Below are 18,179 nucleotides of genomic sequence, written 5' to 3'. Positions count from 1 at the left end.
ATTTTGTTTCTCTTTTTATCTTTTTATGTAAAAAAATGTCTCAGTGATATCGGTAGGTATAGTAGTAAGTGGTAGGTAACTAACTAAGTTGGTACCTATTCTTAAATTTCTAAACGAAATCAGACATTTTCATTTCACAGGTAAATACACGGACAAAAATTACTTTTTTTTTGCTATTGTAGCAATATAGTGAATATAATTCATTAGGATCGAATAATTCATGACATTCCACGTCTAAATCAGTGTCTATTTCACAGGTTTAAGCTGTGGAAGGAAGCCAAAAATTCAATATAATTTCGAAACGTTATGGACCAACAGAGACCAGAAAGTAGTACAAATTCAGGGAAGAGGACACGACCTTTGCTCCTGCAGCCAAGTCCGAAAATCGCGAGGGTCTCCGCATATGCTAGCTCCACGTCTAGTGGGGTCCTTAAAAGTTCCAAGAAGTTAGCACCAAATTCTCCTAAAAAGTGTAATGTGACTTATAACAAGAGTGATGTGCCTGCTCCAGGGACTCCTGTGCCTGATAAGTATGTCAGGAAAGCTGGCCCATACTTGTTAGGCCCTAAGCTTGGGCCTAGTCCTGTGAAAAGTATAGTGCAATGTCTGGCAAGGAAAGAAAAAACTGATGACTTTTACCAGGTGAGTTATTGTTTCCATGCTATACAATGTTGCATCTTTAGACAGATTATAGTGACATTGGAACCTTGAAAATCCTTATGGTTGCTAGAAAACAAATTATCTTCATTACTATTTCCAGCATTTGGTGTTAGTTCACTCTCTTGTTTGTCATATCCAAGGCCACACTTAACTCTTTCATATCCATCCTAACACAGTCAATCACTTTCTTGGTCTCCCTTTTCTGTAACCTTAATGGTTACATCCATCATGTTCAAAATTCTTTTAGCTAAATGTTGGTCTTCTACTCATTAGATGTCCAAACCAAGTCAACCTCCTTACATTTTTATTTATATAAAAAAAAATGGTGTTTCCTTACTATCTTTGATTTTCACTTTCTCTAGCAACTATACTGTAAGCAGTAAGGGCCATTTTTCTTTTAAACCTGCAAAAAAATTGCAAATGAAATATCATATTTTTTCAGGTAAAAATCCTAACTTTAAAGAATGAAGGCCAGCCAGAGACGCAAGATGACCGGCAAGGCAAGATGTTGCTCCACACAGAGTACTCCCTGCTCTCATTGCTCAAGGATCAGGACGGAGTCATACACCACCATGGACTCTTCAAGGTGGGCTTGCTAATTTACCTACTTGTTTATTTTAAATCTGCAATCAGCTGTAGGATTTTAAAGGATATGTTGTAACGTTCGAGTTTAGCATTAGGGGACTAGGTATGTAGTGGTAGCACCATCACCTCTTAGAATCTGAAGGCAAGATTTTGAATGTTGTATCATTTGAGTCTCCATATATGAACTCCAACAATAAGTAGCTGTCAGTTTTGACGTGAAAGACAGACAAACAAACACACTTTAAAATTTATAATATTAGTACTGGATAACTTCTATTGTGTCGCAAATATGTTATGCAGTTAATACTTTCAGACAAAAGTATTTATATACCTAAAATGTGTATATATATGATAGTTTTTAAATCCATTTCAGGATCATGCCTTAGAAGAAGTCCCCAATCCGAATGGACCCGGTTTTATTTACACCGGTAAAGTCCGACAGAGGCTATTCCTTGTGCTCGACTGCATGACTTCCCACCAATTCAGCGAGAAGTGTTCCGAGCTGATAAACCTGCAGCAGTATGTGACCAAAGTGAAAAAAGTTCCAGAGAAGGAGGCCATATTGATATTTTATGATATAGTTAGGGTAGTAGCTAATTTGCATAAGGTATGTATCTTTTACGAAGCGAGTGTCTATCTATGTATCTTCAAAGAAGCAGTGAAGCGGTCCCAGGTTCGAATCCTACTTATGCCACATGAGTTTGTATACCAATCTGACTCATGTATAGTAGTTTTCATTCGTCCACCACTTGCTTCCGGTGAAGGGAAACATCGTGAGGGAAACTGCACAATTGTTGATTATTAACTTGTGTGTGAAATGGAGAAGGCAATGGCAAACCACTCCATTAATAATGCCAAGAAAGTTGTTACGTGTGTTTCATTCCATGTAATGACCACGACCCTCAGTCATAAGTAAATATGACTATGAAGAAGATGTATCTTTTTATTAGGAATTACTTTTGATCTTTATCTTGCTTTTATAAACTTATTTACTTAATGATTTGTATACTTATTTAGATATAGAAGCATCAGGTGCCAAAGGTCTATTATTCGACAAATGTATACATAATATTGATTTTACATATGGAATGTTCACAAATATATATATCAGCAACATATTTCGTAATTACAGAAATTTCGCAGAAAGACCCAAGTACCATAGTGTCCTTTACGCAAATTGCCCCTTTCGTAAAATGAAAATGTGGTGCGTATAAAAGACTTTAATCGGCAACACGCCTCTTAACATCCATATACTCACATATTATAAAGCAAGGTCTCTGCTGCGTCCGTCTGTCCGCGATAAACTCAAAAACTTCTGCCGCGGACTGCAGATTTTCATGCGGTTTTATGATGATAGCGTGCTACCTGAGGAAGATTTAGGTGTGTAATTGTATGCTTTCACCGAAGTGGCTCCTAGTAATTTAATAGTATGACCTCGGTGGCGCAGTGGTAAAATGCTTGGCTTTGAACCGCGTTCAAATATAATAGGTTCGCGTTCGATCCCCGGTCAGGTCATGATGGAAAATGATCTTTTTCTGATTGGCCTGGGTCTTAGATGTTTATCTATGTATGTATTTGTTATAAAATATAGTATCGTTGAGTTAGTATGTATCGAATTTACTTTGGGGCTATCTCAATCTGTGTGATTTATCCTAATATATTTATTTATGAATAATATAATTTCAGAGAAACATAGTACATAGAGACATAAAGCTAGGGAACATTGTGCTGAACCAAAGGACGGGTCGCGTGACCATCGGGAACTTCTGTCTCGGGACTCATCTCGGCAGCGACCGCGATCTGCTCAAGGACCAGAGAGGTACGGCAATTGACAACACAACATGTTTTTTTTATAGAAACAATAAAATAAATATGTTTTTATATATAAAAAAAAAAACAAATGAATATTTTTTTACAAATATTTAAATAATATTTAAAGTATGTTTAAAAAAAAAACAACATTTTTTTTATAAAATGTCATTTTCATTTGTCATATTTGTAAAGTTTGACATTATATTTGGATAAATTACCTAAAATTAGATTTTAAGTTGTAGAATATATAAATCAAAGTTAAAACAAAGTTTGATAGCTTTGTTAAATTTTCAGTTAATAATGTATATCATCCAATTTAATAAAAAGTTTATTTGTTACACAAATAAAAAACCCCCGACTTTCAATATACATTTCGAACGGCTGAACCGATTTCGATCGAACATATCTAAGAACCACCGCATAAAAATTTGCTATCAAATCCAGATCGGTTCACCCTTTGATGGTACACGTACACAGACAACAACATTCCTTTTTTTTGCGTCGGGGGTTAAAATGTAGTAACCAGTAGCTCGCTGTCGGAGTAGGGTAGTATCAGTATCTCGCCCGCTGCGCAGGGTCGCCCGCGTACATATCGCCGGACGTGCTGCAGTGCCGGCCCTACCTGGGCAAGCCCTCGGACATGTGGGCGGCCGGCGTGCTGCTCTACACCATGCTGTACGGACAGTTCCCCTTCTGCGACTCCAGCCTCGCGCAGCTCTTCACCAGGATACAGCAGGCCAACTACAATATACCGCCGTCAGTATTATCTACCATTCTAATTATAATTCTAGACCTTCCCAGTGTATTTCTCACAAGCAACAAACTACTGGCGTTTCGGAACGACCACTGCTGAGAAGAAATGCCGAATGAAACTCATTTGAACAGCGTTGGTCCCTATCATGCCAGAGGGGTCTACCATTATTGTTTCTTACAATTATTTAATTAACTTTGATTTTAACCGACGCGTCGCTGACGTTGAGACAAAATGGCGTACGCACTTTACGCAATTAAAGTCAAAACTAACGGTGCAACCCACCCTTATTACATAAACAATTTTACCATGTCTTTTCTATGATTTTGCAGCAATATAAATTAAAATAGACTTAAAAACATAACTTTCGTGGTAAATAGATGTTTTATTTTAGAATGTATTACTTTATTGGATGACCTAACAGGGAGGGCTGTCACAATATATGAAAAACGTGATATACATAATTAATTTATATATACATTACTATATTATTAATTATATACAATTAATTTTATTATCCGAAAGTTTAGCCCTTGATTTTTCTCCCAACATAACATATCTCGCTTTGCACGCCCCTTCGTCTGTATTTTACTTTTGTCGGAATAAAAGGTACCTTCGGCACACTCAAAGTTCCATGAATGCCCTTCTTTCAGAGACGGCAATTTGGTACAAGTGTCAGACAGCACAGTCTTCCTGATTCAGAGGCTGCTGGTCAAGGATCCCAAACATAGATTATTGGCGGAAGAGGTGAGTTGTACCTTGTGGTCCCCGTCCTAAAATAGGACTACTCGTTGTGACCTGGATTAGGACATATAATGTGATGGTGGTCCATTGGTCAAGATACTCGCCTGTGACTTTGCTATTTACATCTCACCATCGAGTCGATTCGAAGTGAGACGCAGCTAACCAATCACAGCGCGCCATTGTGACGCTACGACAACCACACCGCAATGTGATTGGTTCGCTGCGTCGTCTCACTTCGAATCGATTCGATAGTTGGAGGTGAAATGCAAAACGCCCCCAGAAATGTCCGAGGTTCGAATCCTGAAAGCCACATGAGTTTGTATACAAATCTGATTCATATATACCTATGTATATTAATTTTATTACCATTACTTGCTTGCGGTGAAGGAAAACATCATGAAGAAACCTGCTTCGTTCAAATTTCAAACTTTGGTGTCGACGAGTAAAATTTGGTGTGTTTTAAGCCACGGATACACCGTGGAACATTTGATGCACAACATATCGTTCTTTCCTTTTCATTACAATCTGCATGAGTGAGATGGACTATGTGCTATTTCACTCTAGTCAGTGGAAAGTGAGTTAGAATGATAAGTTGTGCGTCAAATGTTGCCTAGTGTATTGAAACTTTCGGGTTTTGAATGTCGGCTAAAAAGATTCGTGCTAAGTCTCAATAATGTACAGTATATTTATACAGGGTTACTGGTATCTAACTCATAACCTTCCAAAAGCGCATAAGGTCTTTTGTTCTACGATTTTTGTATAAATATAATAAATAAAAATCCTTTTCTTTTGTTTTAATGTCGTTTGTATAAAACGTTAACTCTATGTTCGATTCCGCTACATAACGCTACTGTACTGTCTCGTGTTGTTTGGCTATTACATAGAGTTCTTCTTCATAGTCGTATTCCTCAGGGCTGGGGGTCGTGGTCATTACGTGGAATTAAACACACACAACAACTTTCTTGGCATTAGTAATGGAGTGGTTTGCCATTGCCTTCTCAATTTCACACACAAGTTAATAATCAACCAGAGTGCAGGTTTCCTCACGATGTTATCCTTCACCGGAAGCAAGTGGTGGACGATGAAAACTACTATACATGAGTCAGATTGTTATACAAACTCATGTGGCACGAGTAGGATTTGAACCTGGGACCTTTCGATCCACAGGCGTGCGTCTTAACCATTACACTACCAATGTAGTCATGAGCAGAATTTGAAATGTCACAATGTACTAGTGAAACTTAAAGAACACGAATTTTAACCGAACGATACTTCACAAGATGATAAACATAAATCTGGACTACCATATAATGTGCAGGTCCTCGACCAGCTGTCCAGTATAATAGCCAGCTACGTGATCGTTCCCAACCCCCCGGAGGAGCTGCAGGTGGTCCCCGACATCGCGCTGGAGGAACACAAAGACAAGGAGAGCCCGCAGTGCTCCAGCGAGGTGGACAGGAAACCGTTCTTGAATATCGTCGAGAGTGGGGGCGAGAGGACACCTAATTCCAACGTGAGTACTATTCTTATCGTAACTGACTTTCATTCCACTAGGTTATTTATAGAAACAATTATCATCATCAGACATTTTAACGTCCCAACTGCTGGGGTACTGGCCTTCCATATGAGTAACTAGTTTATGAATGAATGTAAATATATTAGGACAAATCACACAGATTGAGCTAGCCCCAAAGTAAGTTCGAGACTTGTGTTATGTGATACTAACTCAACGACACTTTTATAACAAATATTTTATAACAAATCAAAAAACATCCAAGACCCAGGCCTATCAGAAAAAGATCATTTTCCATCATGACCCGATCGGGGATCGAACCCGGGACCTCTCGGTTCAGAGGCTAGCACTTTACCACTGCGCCACCGAGGTCGTCAAAGTTTGGGCCATTGAAACCACGGATTCGGGGCGGCGTGGTGGGTCATGGCTCATTAAACAATGAGGGACCCAAATAAGGTCCTTGAGGGACACTACATGTTACGGGATAATATTTATTATTTATTTATTATAATTTATTTATTTATTTATTTATATATAAAAAATGGTAAGCCCTTCTGGCATAATAGGGACCAACACTGTTTGAATGAGTTTCTTTCGGCATTTCTTCTCAGCAGTGGTCGTTCCGAAATGCTAGTAGTTTGTAGCTTTGGTAAACATCATTTAATTTAGATTATGACGTGAAAAAGTGCCTGTGAAGGCCTAATTTCTGAATAAATGATTTGATTTTGATTTGATTTTGATAATATCGAAATGATTGCAAATTCTCAACTTTTTTTTTTGGTTAAATATACTTTTATTTAACAAGTGTTACTATTTGTGGTTAAACAAAATGTATTGGAAACTTGTCTGAAGCAATATGTGACACGTTGCGGGACATAGGACAGGTCGTGTTGCGAGAAATGGGACGGAATATATAACGGGAAATGAGATACCCGGTACACGTTACCGAAAACAGAATGGACATGTAGCGGAAAACGGGATGAGACATGTAGAGGGAGCATTAGGATCTCCATGCAAATAAAATTATTATAAGCTAAATAAGACCTGTATTCTCACTATAGACGTTTGTCCATACTTCTAAAATCGAAACCAATATTATAAAAAAGAAAATATTTGTACATTTGTTTGTAATAAACTCAAAAACTGCCGAATCGATTTTGATATCACATAGGCTACTTTTTATATCTTTTCATAGTCTATAGTCTGAAATAGATAAGTTTTCGAAAGCCAAAATTGATTCCCAGGAGGAGCTGGGCATATTCTGTGTACCGCTGCCGGAGTTCCTGGCGATGAAGTTCCCCCCCGCGCGGCCCCCGGGGGTCCCCTCCCCCTCCCCCTCCCCCTCCCCGTGCCCCTCCCCGTCCTCCGCCGCCGGCAGCCGGCAGCTCACGGTGCAGAGGGTCGGCCGCGACGCCAGACCGCTCAGCCACGACGAGATAGCCAGGTTATCCTTCTAATATTATAAATGCGAAACTTTCTGAGGATGTATGCATGTTTGTTTCTCTTTCACGCGAAATCTACTGGACGGATTTTATGAAATTGGGTATACGGGTAAAATATAACCCGGAATAACACATAGGGTATTTTTTATCCCGAGAATATTTTTGCAAATAAATAATCTTTGTCTTTAAAGTTTGACACAATTTCAGAGTGAAATAATAAATGCCTCAGAATCCTGGGTTAACATTTTATAGACATTTCGTCCCGGAAAATGAGGAGGGTCCTGTAGGAAAATTAGATACATTTCATCCGGGTAAATGGTTAGGTTCCCGTAGGATAATTGAAAAACTAATTATGAATCAAAAATTCCTCGGAATCCCGGGTTAACATCTTATAGATATTTTATCCCGGAAAATGAGGAGGGTCCTGTAGGAAAATTAAAATAACAATCCACGGAGCCGATTTACTTTAAAATTTGTAGAAAGGTGTAAACACAATATGAACAAATTGTTTTTATCGATTAAAGTCTGATATAGATATAATGGGCGCAGTATGTATCAATATATCAGTATAAAACTCTTCCCTGACTGAGTGACTGCCTGGCTGTTGACTGACAGACAACATACACCCGAAACTGCTGAGCTGGAAGCTGAAATTTGGCATGTAGGTGAGTGTAGGTGAGCACTAAGAGAGGATTTTTGGAAATTCTACTCCGAAGGGGGTGAAAGGGGTGAAATCTGTAAATAGGAAAGTCCTACACCGTTGAAGTTAGTGACTTGAAAATTTGGATTTTGGTTGTTTATAACAAAGTATTGAATACGTGTTTCAGATTTTTCTGAAAATTAACCCTCAACCCCTTCATAAGGAATGTGAAAGATTGTATGGGACTTAATATAATTTTCAAGATAAAAAGCTGAAAATTGTCACACTTACTTTTTGTAGCAAATAATAGTAATAGTAAATACAAAAAATGTTTAATTTACGTTTGTGGTTAATAAAAACCCGGGACGTAAAACGTCATGGAAAATGGGACGGCACGCGTTGCAGAAAGCGGGAGTGGGAGTAGGAGCGGGAAATGGGAAGGAGACACGTAGTGGGGAACAGGACGGGACACATTACAAAAAACATGATGGCACAATATGTAGGAAACGGTACGGAATATCTACTTTACATTACATAGCAGGAAGCGGGATTGCACAAGTTTGCGGGACGAGACACGTAGCGGGAAACAGAAAATTGAACTAAAGATGAGAAAAAAATGCGAATTTGAATCATATATGTTTACCAGTCTTACAGATTACGCGATAAAAAAAATACTGAGATTTTGCTATGAAATTCACGCGGGCGAAGCCGCGGGCAAAAGCGAGTCTTAAATAAAACTTTTCAATATAAGAAAAGTACATATGTTGAAATAGATTCACTTTTACTTTGAAATTATTATTTTTAAAGAATTTCGAAATTAAATTTGATACAAAATGTTTGTTCCCAGGTACCAGCACATGTTTACGAATAATCAAAGAACTGAACAGCCGAGACGGACAGAGGTACGTGTAGATTGAAACGGAGTGTTATTATAATAATTAATTGTATCCTACCTTAAACTGTACGTGAGTTATGACTGTACATAGGAGATGTTAAAGAAAAATAGTTATGGGTGTCCAGGATTTAAATAACAATAAAATAACTGCACTGGCCACCAAAATTGTATTAGAGAAATAAGTTGACAATGTTATTCTGATTTCAAATATTTTTCGCTGTCAAGAAAATTGCCGCTGATAGTTGAGCTATACAGGAGTTTCATTTATTACGACCATAGATATTGTTCAATGGGGGTCTTTATGGGAGTAATAGAAGCCAAACGGCATTCTGTATTCATGCATCACGCAACAACTACTGGACGGAATTTGATGCGATTTTCACAGTCGTATAACTTAAAATGTCGTATGACATAGGAATCTGAATTATAGCGAGAGACAAAGCCGAGCGCAATAATAAGGCCGAGCCCACTTGCTTTATAATGTACAATAGGGTAGACGACGAGGTGAGACAATTGTAAAAAATATTTGTTACCTCGATAAAAAAGATATATTTGATAGATTCATGGACAACAATGCAGCTGAATCTAAATGTTTCAATTTTGGGCTCCGACGTCAACGGCTGAGGGAGGAAGGAGGGAAAAAGCTCAGATCATATGTTCCACAATGTGATAGTGTGAATAATATCGCAGCAGCAGAGCGCAGTGCCGGAGCCGCGACCGCCGGCCGAGACCTCGCGTCTGCGCGCGCTGGCGGCGCGCGTGCCCAGGCTGCGCAACATCCACAACAACCACAACCACAACCACCACCACAACCACAGCGACCTCAGGGCTGTGGCGTGGAACGAGCGGGCGAGGCTGCAGATAGATAGGTAAATACAACTCTCTCTCTCATAGATAGGTAAATACAACTCTCTCTCTCTCATAGATAGGTAAATACAACTCTCTCTCATAGATAGGTAAATACAACTCTCTCTCATAGATAGGTAAATACAACTCTCTCTCTCATAGATAGGTAAATACAACTCTCTCTCATAGATAGGTAAATACAACTCTCTCTCATAGATAGGTAAATACAACTCTCTCATAGATAGGTAAATACAACTCTCTCTCTCATAGATAGGTAAATACAACTCTCTCTCTCTCATAGATAGGTAAATACAACTCTCTCTCATAGATAGGTAAATACAACTCTCTCTCTCATAGATAGGTAAATACAACTCTCTCTCTCTCATAGATAGGTAAATACAACTCTCTCCCATAGATAGGTAAATACAACTCTCTCTCTCATAGATAGGTAAATACAACTCTCTCTCTCATAGATAGGTAAATACAACTCTCTCTCTCATAGATAGGTAAATACAACTCTCTCTCTCATAGATAGGTAAATACAACTCTCTCTCATAGATAGGTAAATACAACTCTCTCTCATAGATAGGTAAATACAACTCTCTCTCTCATAGATAGGTAAATACAACTCTCTCTCTCATAGATAGGTAAATACAACTCTCTCTCTCATAGATAGGTAAATACAACTCTCTCTCATAGATAGGTAAATACAACTCTCTCTCTCATAGATAGGTAAATACAACTCTCTCTCATAGATAGGTAAATACAACTCTCTCTCATAGATAGGTAAATACAACTCTCTCATAGATAGGTAAATACAACTCTCTCTCTCATAGATAGGTAAATACAACTCTCTCTCTCTCATAGATAGGTAAATACAACTCTCTCTCATAGATAGGTAAATACAACTCTCTCTCTCATAGATAGGTAAATACAACTCTCTCCCATAGATAGGTAAATACAACTCTCTCTCTCATAGATAGGTAAATACAACTCTCTCTCTCATAGATAGGTAAATACAACTCTCTCTCTCATAGATAGGTAAATACAACTCTCTCTCTCATAGATAGGTTGACGACCTCGGTGGCGCAGTGGTAAAGTTCTTGCCACTGAACCGAGAGGACCCGGGTTCGAGCCCCGGTCGGGTCATGATGGAAAATGATCTTTTTCTGATTGGCCCGGGTCTTGGATGTTTATCTATATATGTATTTGTTATAAAATATAGTATCGTTGAGTTAGTATCCCATAACACAAGTCTCGAACTTACTTTGGGGCTAGCTCAATCTGTGTGATTTGTCCTAATATATTAAAAAAAAAAAAAAAAAGATAGGTAAATACAACTCTCTCTCATAGATAGGTAAATACAACTCTCTCTCATAGATAGGTAAATACAACTCTCTCTCTCATAGATAGGTAAATACAACTCTCTCTCTCATAGATAGGTAAATACAACTCTCTCTCTCATAGATAGGTAAATACAACTCTCTCTCATAGATAGGTAAATACAACTCTCTCTCTCATAGATAGGTAAATACAACTCTCTCTCTCATAGATAGGTAAATACAACTCTCTCTCTCTCATAGATAGGTAAATACAACTCTCTCTCTCATAGATAGGTAAATACAACTCTCTCTCTCATAGATAGGTAAATACAACTCTCTCTCTCATAGATAGGTAAATACAACTCTCTCTCATAGATAGGTAAATACAACTCTCTCTCTCATAGATAGGTAAATACAACTCTCTCTCTCATAGATAGGTAAATACAACTCTCTCTCTCATAGATAGGTAAATACAACTCTCTCTCTCATAGATAGGTAAATACAACTCTCTCTCATAGATAGGTAAATACAACTCTCTCTCATAGATAGGTAAATACAACTCTCTCTCTCATAGATAGGTAAATACAACTCTCTCTCTCATAGATAGGTAAATACAACTCTCTCTCTCATAGATAGGTAAATACAACTCTCTCTCATAGATAGGTAAATACAACTCTCTCTCTCATAGATAGGTAAATACAACTCTCTCTCTCATAGATAGGTAAATACAACTCTCTCTCTCATAGATAGGGCAATACAATCTCTCTCTCTCATCTTCGCGTGTTCTCGGTTTCATTCGGAGCTGTGACGCCTAGTTTAACACTATGTGGCATCGTAACGATATCATTCGGCAGGTAATTCTTTAAAAATTACATTGAACTAAATCTAGGGGTTGGAAGTTTTGGAAAATAAAATTAATTTATTAATCAGTCAGTTTCATATTTTGTTGCACAACCCGATTGCAATGTCGCCGCTGGCGGCTGTTAAACAAGGCCGTCGAACTGTATGAATCTCATTAAAATGTGGTAAAACATTTTTGTTTTTTCAGATCATGGGACAACGACTATGTTGTAAGATTGCCGGGTTTGGATTTATCCAGGGGACGGACGAACCCAGGGGAAACGGGCATTAGTAGACAAGAGAATAACAACGAAGATTATAATTAGACAACTTTATAATAATATGAAATAAATTAAAATAAAAGAACTATAGTTACGGATACTGATTGCTAAAGGCTGCCATTTTGTTTTATATAAAAAAAAAATAGTATTCTTGACGTAATTAAGGGAACTTATCTTGACGTGCCTTTTTATTGAAACATACACTTATTAATAAATAAAAAAAAATGCAAATATTAAGCACGGAATAGTCATTCTTTGTTTTGTCTCGTTCTTTAAATGTCAAATGCTGAAAAGGGAGAGACGGGCAAAACAATAGTTACAGTCTGTCGAAAAAGTGAGAAAAACAGATTTTTGACGAACGAACATTTTTTTTGCCATTGCAACACCAAATAGATTGGTTAATTGTACACCCAGTGTTGCCAGCCAACAGGAGACAGCGCACTCATGTATTTTCTCAACTTTCTTGACAGACTGTAATCCCAAGTCTAATCCCGACATTGCTAAGCGTCGGTTTTAAATAATTCAGACAATCGATTTGTCATGTGCTAATATATTGATTGAAGGGTCAGTTTCAATAAAGACATGTAAAGATCGTGTATCTACTTTTTATTACTTAAATACACGAGCGATTTCAACTTCTACTGCTGTAAAAATATAAGTATTTGCCTGGTTAGGTGTTAATTAATTCGAAGGCCTTCACAGAAAATTAATAAGTGCGCTGTGTTCACTTGTCTAGATATTGAAAATAGAGGAGGTTAAATGTTAGGACACTTGATACGACACGATGCCTTCTTGGGCCCTTCGAAGGGGCCCAGGAAATCCGAAAGATATAGACAGAGATAGTTACAAAGAGATAAAGAGATAGAATTAAAAGAAAAAGTGGGCGTCGTGTCGTATTAAGAATTGAAGCAATTAGATATGGAGAGAGGGCGATGAACTCCACCGACAAAAGCCTCGCTCTTAAATTACATGATGATTTTGTGTCCACTTGGCAACACTAGGTGTTAATAGAGATGTAAAGAACTCCAGTCTTTGAGGCTTAATTCAATAGACTGCTCAATTTTACAAGACTCGGTGTACTAACAAAACTCTAAAGAGTCTTGAGCCGAGCCGAGCTCCAGTCCTTTCTCGAAGACTCGAGCGACAAAATAGAACTGGAGTCTTAAAAAGAGCTCGAGTGTATCACGTCTTGAGCGTATCAGGGTTGAATACTTTAAAAATAATGTTTATGGTAATTGAAAAATCGAAGAACGTAATGTTGTCACTTGTCATAAAAGGAACTATGACTAAATTACTAATATATCCCACAAAAGTTAAATATTTTATTTCCAGTTTATTTATAAAGGAACTCTCCAAGAACGGAAAAGAACTTGAGCGCGACTCGTTCCGTAAAACGACTCGAGCGCGAATTAAGACCTAAACGCTGTAATTGTGCGCCCAAGAGTTTATAGTCTGGGGGTCTTGTTGTAATGAGTCGAGTTGTGCAATTTGTCAGCCGAGCCTAAAATTTAGGACTCAAAAGACTCGAGTTCTTTACATCTCTAGTTGTTGCAATAATAAAAAAATGTAGCTGGTCATTCCGTTTTCTGCTCTTCATACACTGTTATATCTTTTTGAATTATCATTTGTGGTCATCCAAATCAAAAGGGACCTTATGGCGGCTGGCTTTTAGCTCTTTATTGCCGTTGTTCGAATACAAAACAACGACAAGTTACAGTACTTTGTAGCTTGTGAGAACCAGTACCAATAGTTTGTAGCTTGTGAGAAATAACTATAAATATAAAGATTGACGAGAAAAAGTGCCTGTGAAGGTCTAATTTCTGAATAAATGATTTGAATTTGAATTTGAATTTGCAATAATGTCGTAAGTGCCGGGCGCCATAAAGTCCCTTTTGATTTGGACGGTCACATTTTATGAAACAGTCCAAAAATGAAAACTGCCAAATTGTGTGATACAATTATGTGTATAAACTGTGTATTGTGTGAAATAAATGTAGGTTGCTAGAGTAGCGAGAATTCATTATTCACAATTCAAAATTATACACACTTAGAATTAGGTAAGAATCCCATACAAACTGTTTTCATTTATATTTGATATTCACAAATATAAGAGTAGTTCATCAATAATATTAATAATGATAGGAGCTAAGGACGAAGTATTAATTTTTATGCTTATGCGTGGAGATATTCATATTAAGATTGTTACTATAGTCTTTTTCTAGTACCTATACATGATAAAGCGAAAAATGTCTGTTATTTTATTATACAAGTTATTATATATTTGCGTTTACTAAATATTATTTACTAGCGGCCAGCCCCGACTTCGCTCGGGTAAAACCATAATAATACACCTAAACATTTTTCGTCTTGGCGCAAAATATCCTTTTCTCACAATGTCCATTCTCATAATATCCTTTTCTCAAAGTGTTCTTGTGTGTTTTTGATGATAATTTAGATAAGCAACTGATTAAAACAGTTTTTTTTATTAAAAGGACATTTTGAGAAAAGGACATTATTTCATGAAAGGACTTTTCAGGAATCACATTATATATTTAAAAAATCTGCCTAAAATCTGTTGCGTAGTTTAGCAGATCTAAGCATACATAGTGACAACATCGTTATATTGTTTTAACAGGATATAAATCGTTCGGATTGTTTTTCTATTTTCCTAATGCACTAGAAACATACTATAGTAAGTAGTCTGCAATCATTCAAAACAACAAGATATCGTTACAATATTTTTTCAATAGTATACTAACAATGCCTTTTATTGAAAATAATTTCTTAGCACAATCGAATTTTTACTCAGGTATGGCAAAATACAGTTACCTGAACATCATTTTTTAATGAAAAACTAATATACTGTAATACCGGCTACACACTATCGTAGATCTCGGAGAGATTCCGACGCGAATGCGTGTACATTGCGTGGTTTGTATGAGTGCTTTTATTTACCGCAACGAAAAACCAGCAACGTATGCCGAACCCGCCAAGTCCGGCGAGCTGGCCCGCGTTACGTGGAGCCGGTCACGTAAGAAATAATGTAACTCGCTAAGTCTGATGTATTATTGTTGTGTAAAATCGGCATTATTAATGTACTTGTATTATTTTTAGCTGATATTTTCATTGTAAGTGGGTTTAGCCGGGTATTTTTGACTTATTTTAAAAGGATGCCTATATTTAAGGTTAAAACCTAATATGCAGCCATTCAAATTTGTATATAATTTTACTACAGTACAGTTACCTATAAAGAATAGAAAATTTATGACGATACTGAGATATGATCAGATTATTGACTGAATTAAATTATTTGGCTGGCAACATTGGGTGGTATAAACCAATCACGTTCGTGGTGTTATAGATACTATTAGAGTTAGCTCTAATAAGAACTTTATCTGTGGTCTGATCTGAATGTGTACATTATACATAAGAGAGGTCCCGGGTTCGATCCCCGGTCGGGTCATGATGGAAAATGATCTTTTTCTGATCGGCCCGGGTCTTGGATGTTTATCTATATATGTATATGTTATCAAATATACTATCGTTGAGTTAGTATCCCATAACAGAAGTCTAGAACTTACTTTGGGGCTAGCTCAATCTGTGTGATTTGTCCTGATATATTTATTTATTTATTTATTATATATAATACATAAGTATCATCGTATATAATTATACCTTCCTCCGCACAAGAAAGAGAGAGAGATCGGGCTACAGATGAAAGAGTTAGCAGTACTTTGTACAATATGTACTTTGCATCGGGGTGTCCACAGTTCACAGAATCACTCTTCATCGAAAGCACGTTTTGTCAAAAAATATTTTTGGTTGCTCAAAATCTAGATAAGCTTGAATTAAAATAATCGGTAAATTCAGTTTTGCTTGACATAATTAGGTTAGGTTACGTAAGAACATGATAATAAAGTAAACATTTAAGTAACTTGAGATATAATTTTTGTTTCGCCGGAACGTGAAACATTTTGATGCAAAGGGGGTGTCCACAGACACCCCCTTTGCATCAAAATGTTCTTAGTACCTAGTGCTGGCTTCATTGTCTATAGATTGATGATCCAATGTTGGTGTTGCAATGATAAAAAATATGTCGGCAAAAATTCGTTTTCTACTCTTTAAAGGCAGACTGCAATATTGTAAGCGTATGCAATGCAATTTTTAAGCATTGTAAAGTTATTACTTAAATCAAACGTCCAAACTGTTTTACGAATGTATTGTTTGTATTCTATCTGACAGGTGTTTGGGTTGCCATGAGCGATGTTATTTTGATTTAAAATAAATAAAAAATAGCATTTATTGGCAGTTTCTTGGCACAATAGAAAAAACATAAAACCAAAGTGCACCGCGTTGCGCGGACCATCCATCAGCTAACTCGCCATCGAGCTCGGCGTGAGCCTGTGTCTCGAATGGAAACAGCATCGTGGATGTCCCTGCAGTGCGGAGATGAAACATACACATAAACTTAAAATAAGACATTTGAAAAAGGGTACAATAGTTCTCAAGCTAGAGTTATCTGTGCTTTGGGAAACCGCGCAAAGACTAGTTTCATCATCGGGCTTTTTCCTTTGGGAATTTTGTGAACAAAATATTTAAGTTGTCCTCCTGCGTTGAATCATTTCAGTTTTATGCCTGTTGAGCCATTTATGTCAGAAAACACGGTTAACAGCAATGAACCTACCCAAATTCATAGCAAACTCGCCGCCATTACCGCACCATAAAGACCCATGCAGGGTAGCTATGTGCTGTTGACTGTACCATCTGTTCAAGCATCATTGATCAGTGAAGCGGAGCGTGGTTTTGTAATTACAATATATTGTATCATTTTTGTTATAATTCTTTGGTTATTGGTAATTTTGTTATTTTCTGTAATGGCAACCCAGAAGTTTATGAGTGATAATTGTAATGTATATTTTAAGTAGGCCAATTTGTTATTTGTTAATGCATCCTGTTCGGTGGTATGTGGATAATAAAATGTATTTTAATTTATTGCAAGCTTTTATTATGACCCCTTCATTTTCAATATGTATCTGTTCTAGAGATAAGTGCGTTTCAAACGATAAGCAAAATAAATAATTCGCCACATACTTATTTATATCGATTGCAAAGATATAAAATATATATATATTTTTTACTTAAGTGCATGTGGAATTACATTCGACAGGATTTTCGTAGGCAATGTCACGAACACAAATAGATATGATTTATAGCTTATTAATATAGTATTAATATTTGCATACAGTGTTTTACTGTAAAGTAAATAAATAAATAAATATAAATAATTTCATTTAATATTCTTATGATACCCCACGCGAGTAGACTTGTCACATAAACTTTTTGATACACCATATTTGGAACAAGGCGGTCATCCTTTCTTCCGGCGATTTTTTAGAATAACATGCGTAACAACATACTAAAATATATTGATGGTTTCATCAATAGCACTTTTTGGCACCTCTATGACCATATATAAAATTAATATATGTATTTCTTTTATCTATGTCTAAGGGAACGGACTACATAGACCAGCAAAACTTTTTTCTATAAATCAACTTACGAAAAAAATACATTTTTTGTTTGTAACACGATAACTTTCGAACCGTTTTTGGCCTGTGTTTTATGAAATTTAAAAGGTATATAACAAGGATATGGACAAGGAATTTTTAAGTTCGCGGGGTAACAAAATTGGTGAAGTCGTTTTTTAAATAAGTACTTATTCACGAGGACAAATTCGCGGCAAACAAGTAAGTAGTTTAAAAAAATCTTATTAACTTTGATCAGCTGACCGCTTACTTGTATTTACATCATCATGACCCAACAATTTTCGCCGTATTTCATCATGTTT

General features: G+C 36.9%; 1 protein-coding gene across 3 annotated transcripts; it reads left to right on the top strand.

Annotated features, from left to right (window-relative positions):
• Positions 1-32: 32 nt before the first annotated feature.
• Positions 33-17,323, top strand: LOC128678441 (serine/threonine-protein kinase 40-like). 3 transcript variants are annotated; one of them, XM_053759998.2, is made up of 12 exons: positions 33-140; positions 258-642; positions 1,103-1,246; positions 1,619-1,852; positions 2,932-3,064; positions 3,633-3,813; positions 4,462-4,555; positions 5,871-6,065; positions 7,310-7,509; positions 8,995-9,049; positions 9,733-9,911; positions 12,259-17,323. In XM_053759998.2, exons 2-12 carry the CDS (start codon positions 307-309, stop codon positions 12,374-12,376), a joined length of 1,869 nt encoding a protein of 622 aa, XP_053615973.1. In that variant the 5' UTR covers positions 33-140; positions 258-306; the 3' UTR covers positions 12,377-17,323. The 3 variants fall into 3 exon arrangements, with proteins under 3 accessions (XP_053615973.1, XP_053615974.1, XP_053615972.1); XM_053759999.2 differs by lacking the exon at positions 33-140 and having other exon boundaries at positions 159-642; positions 9,736-9,911; XM_053759997.1 differs by lacking the exon at positions 33-140 and having other exon boundaries at positions 159-642.
• The last annotated feature ends 856 nt before the right edge of the window (positions 17,324-18,179 follow it).

The sequence above is a fragment of the Plodia interpunctella genome, chromosome 19, assembly GCF_027563975.2.
Source record: "Plodia interpunctella isolate USDA-ARS_2022_Savannah chromosome 19, ilPloInte3.2, whole genome shotgun sequence".
NCBI lineage: Eukaryota > Metazoa > Arthropoda > Insecta > Lepidoptera > Pyralidae > Plodia > Plodia interpunctella.
This window is presented reverse-complemented; position numbering and strand designations above follow the sequence as displayed.

What these genes read in the sequence shown, in the direction of transcription:
- LOC128678441 (XM_053759998.2), top strand. Translation starts at nt 307, where the DNA reads ATGGACCAACAGAGACCAGAAAGTAGTACAAATTCAGGGAAGAGGACA. An exon ending in TCTGCTCAAGGACCAGAGAG is followed by an intron (nt 3,065 to 3,632) that starts GTACGGCAATTG and finishes CCCGCTGCGCAG; the next exon opens with GGTCGCCCGCGTACATATCG. An exon ending in AGCCACGACGAGATAGCCAG is followed by an intron (nt 7,510 to 8,994) that starts GTTATCCTTCTA and finishes GTTTGTTCCCAG; the next exon opens with GTACCAGCACATGTTTACGA.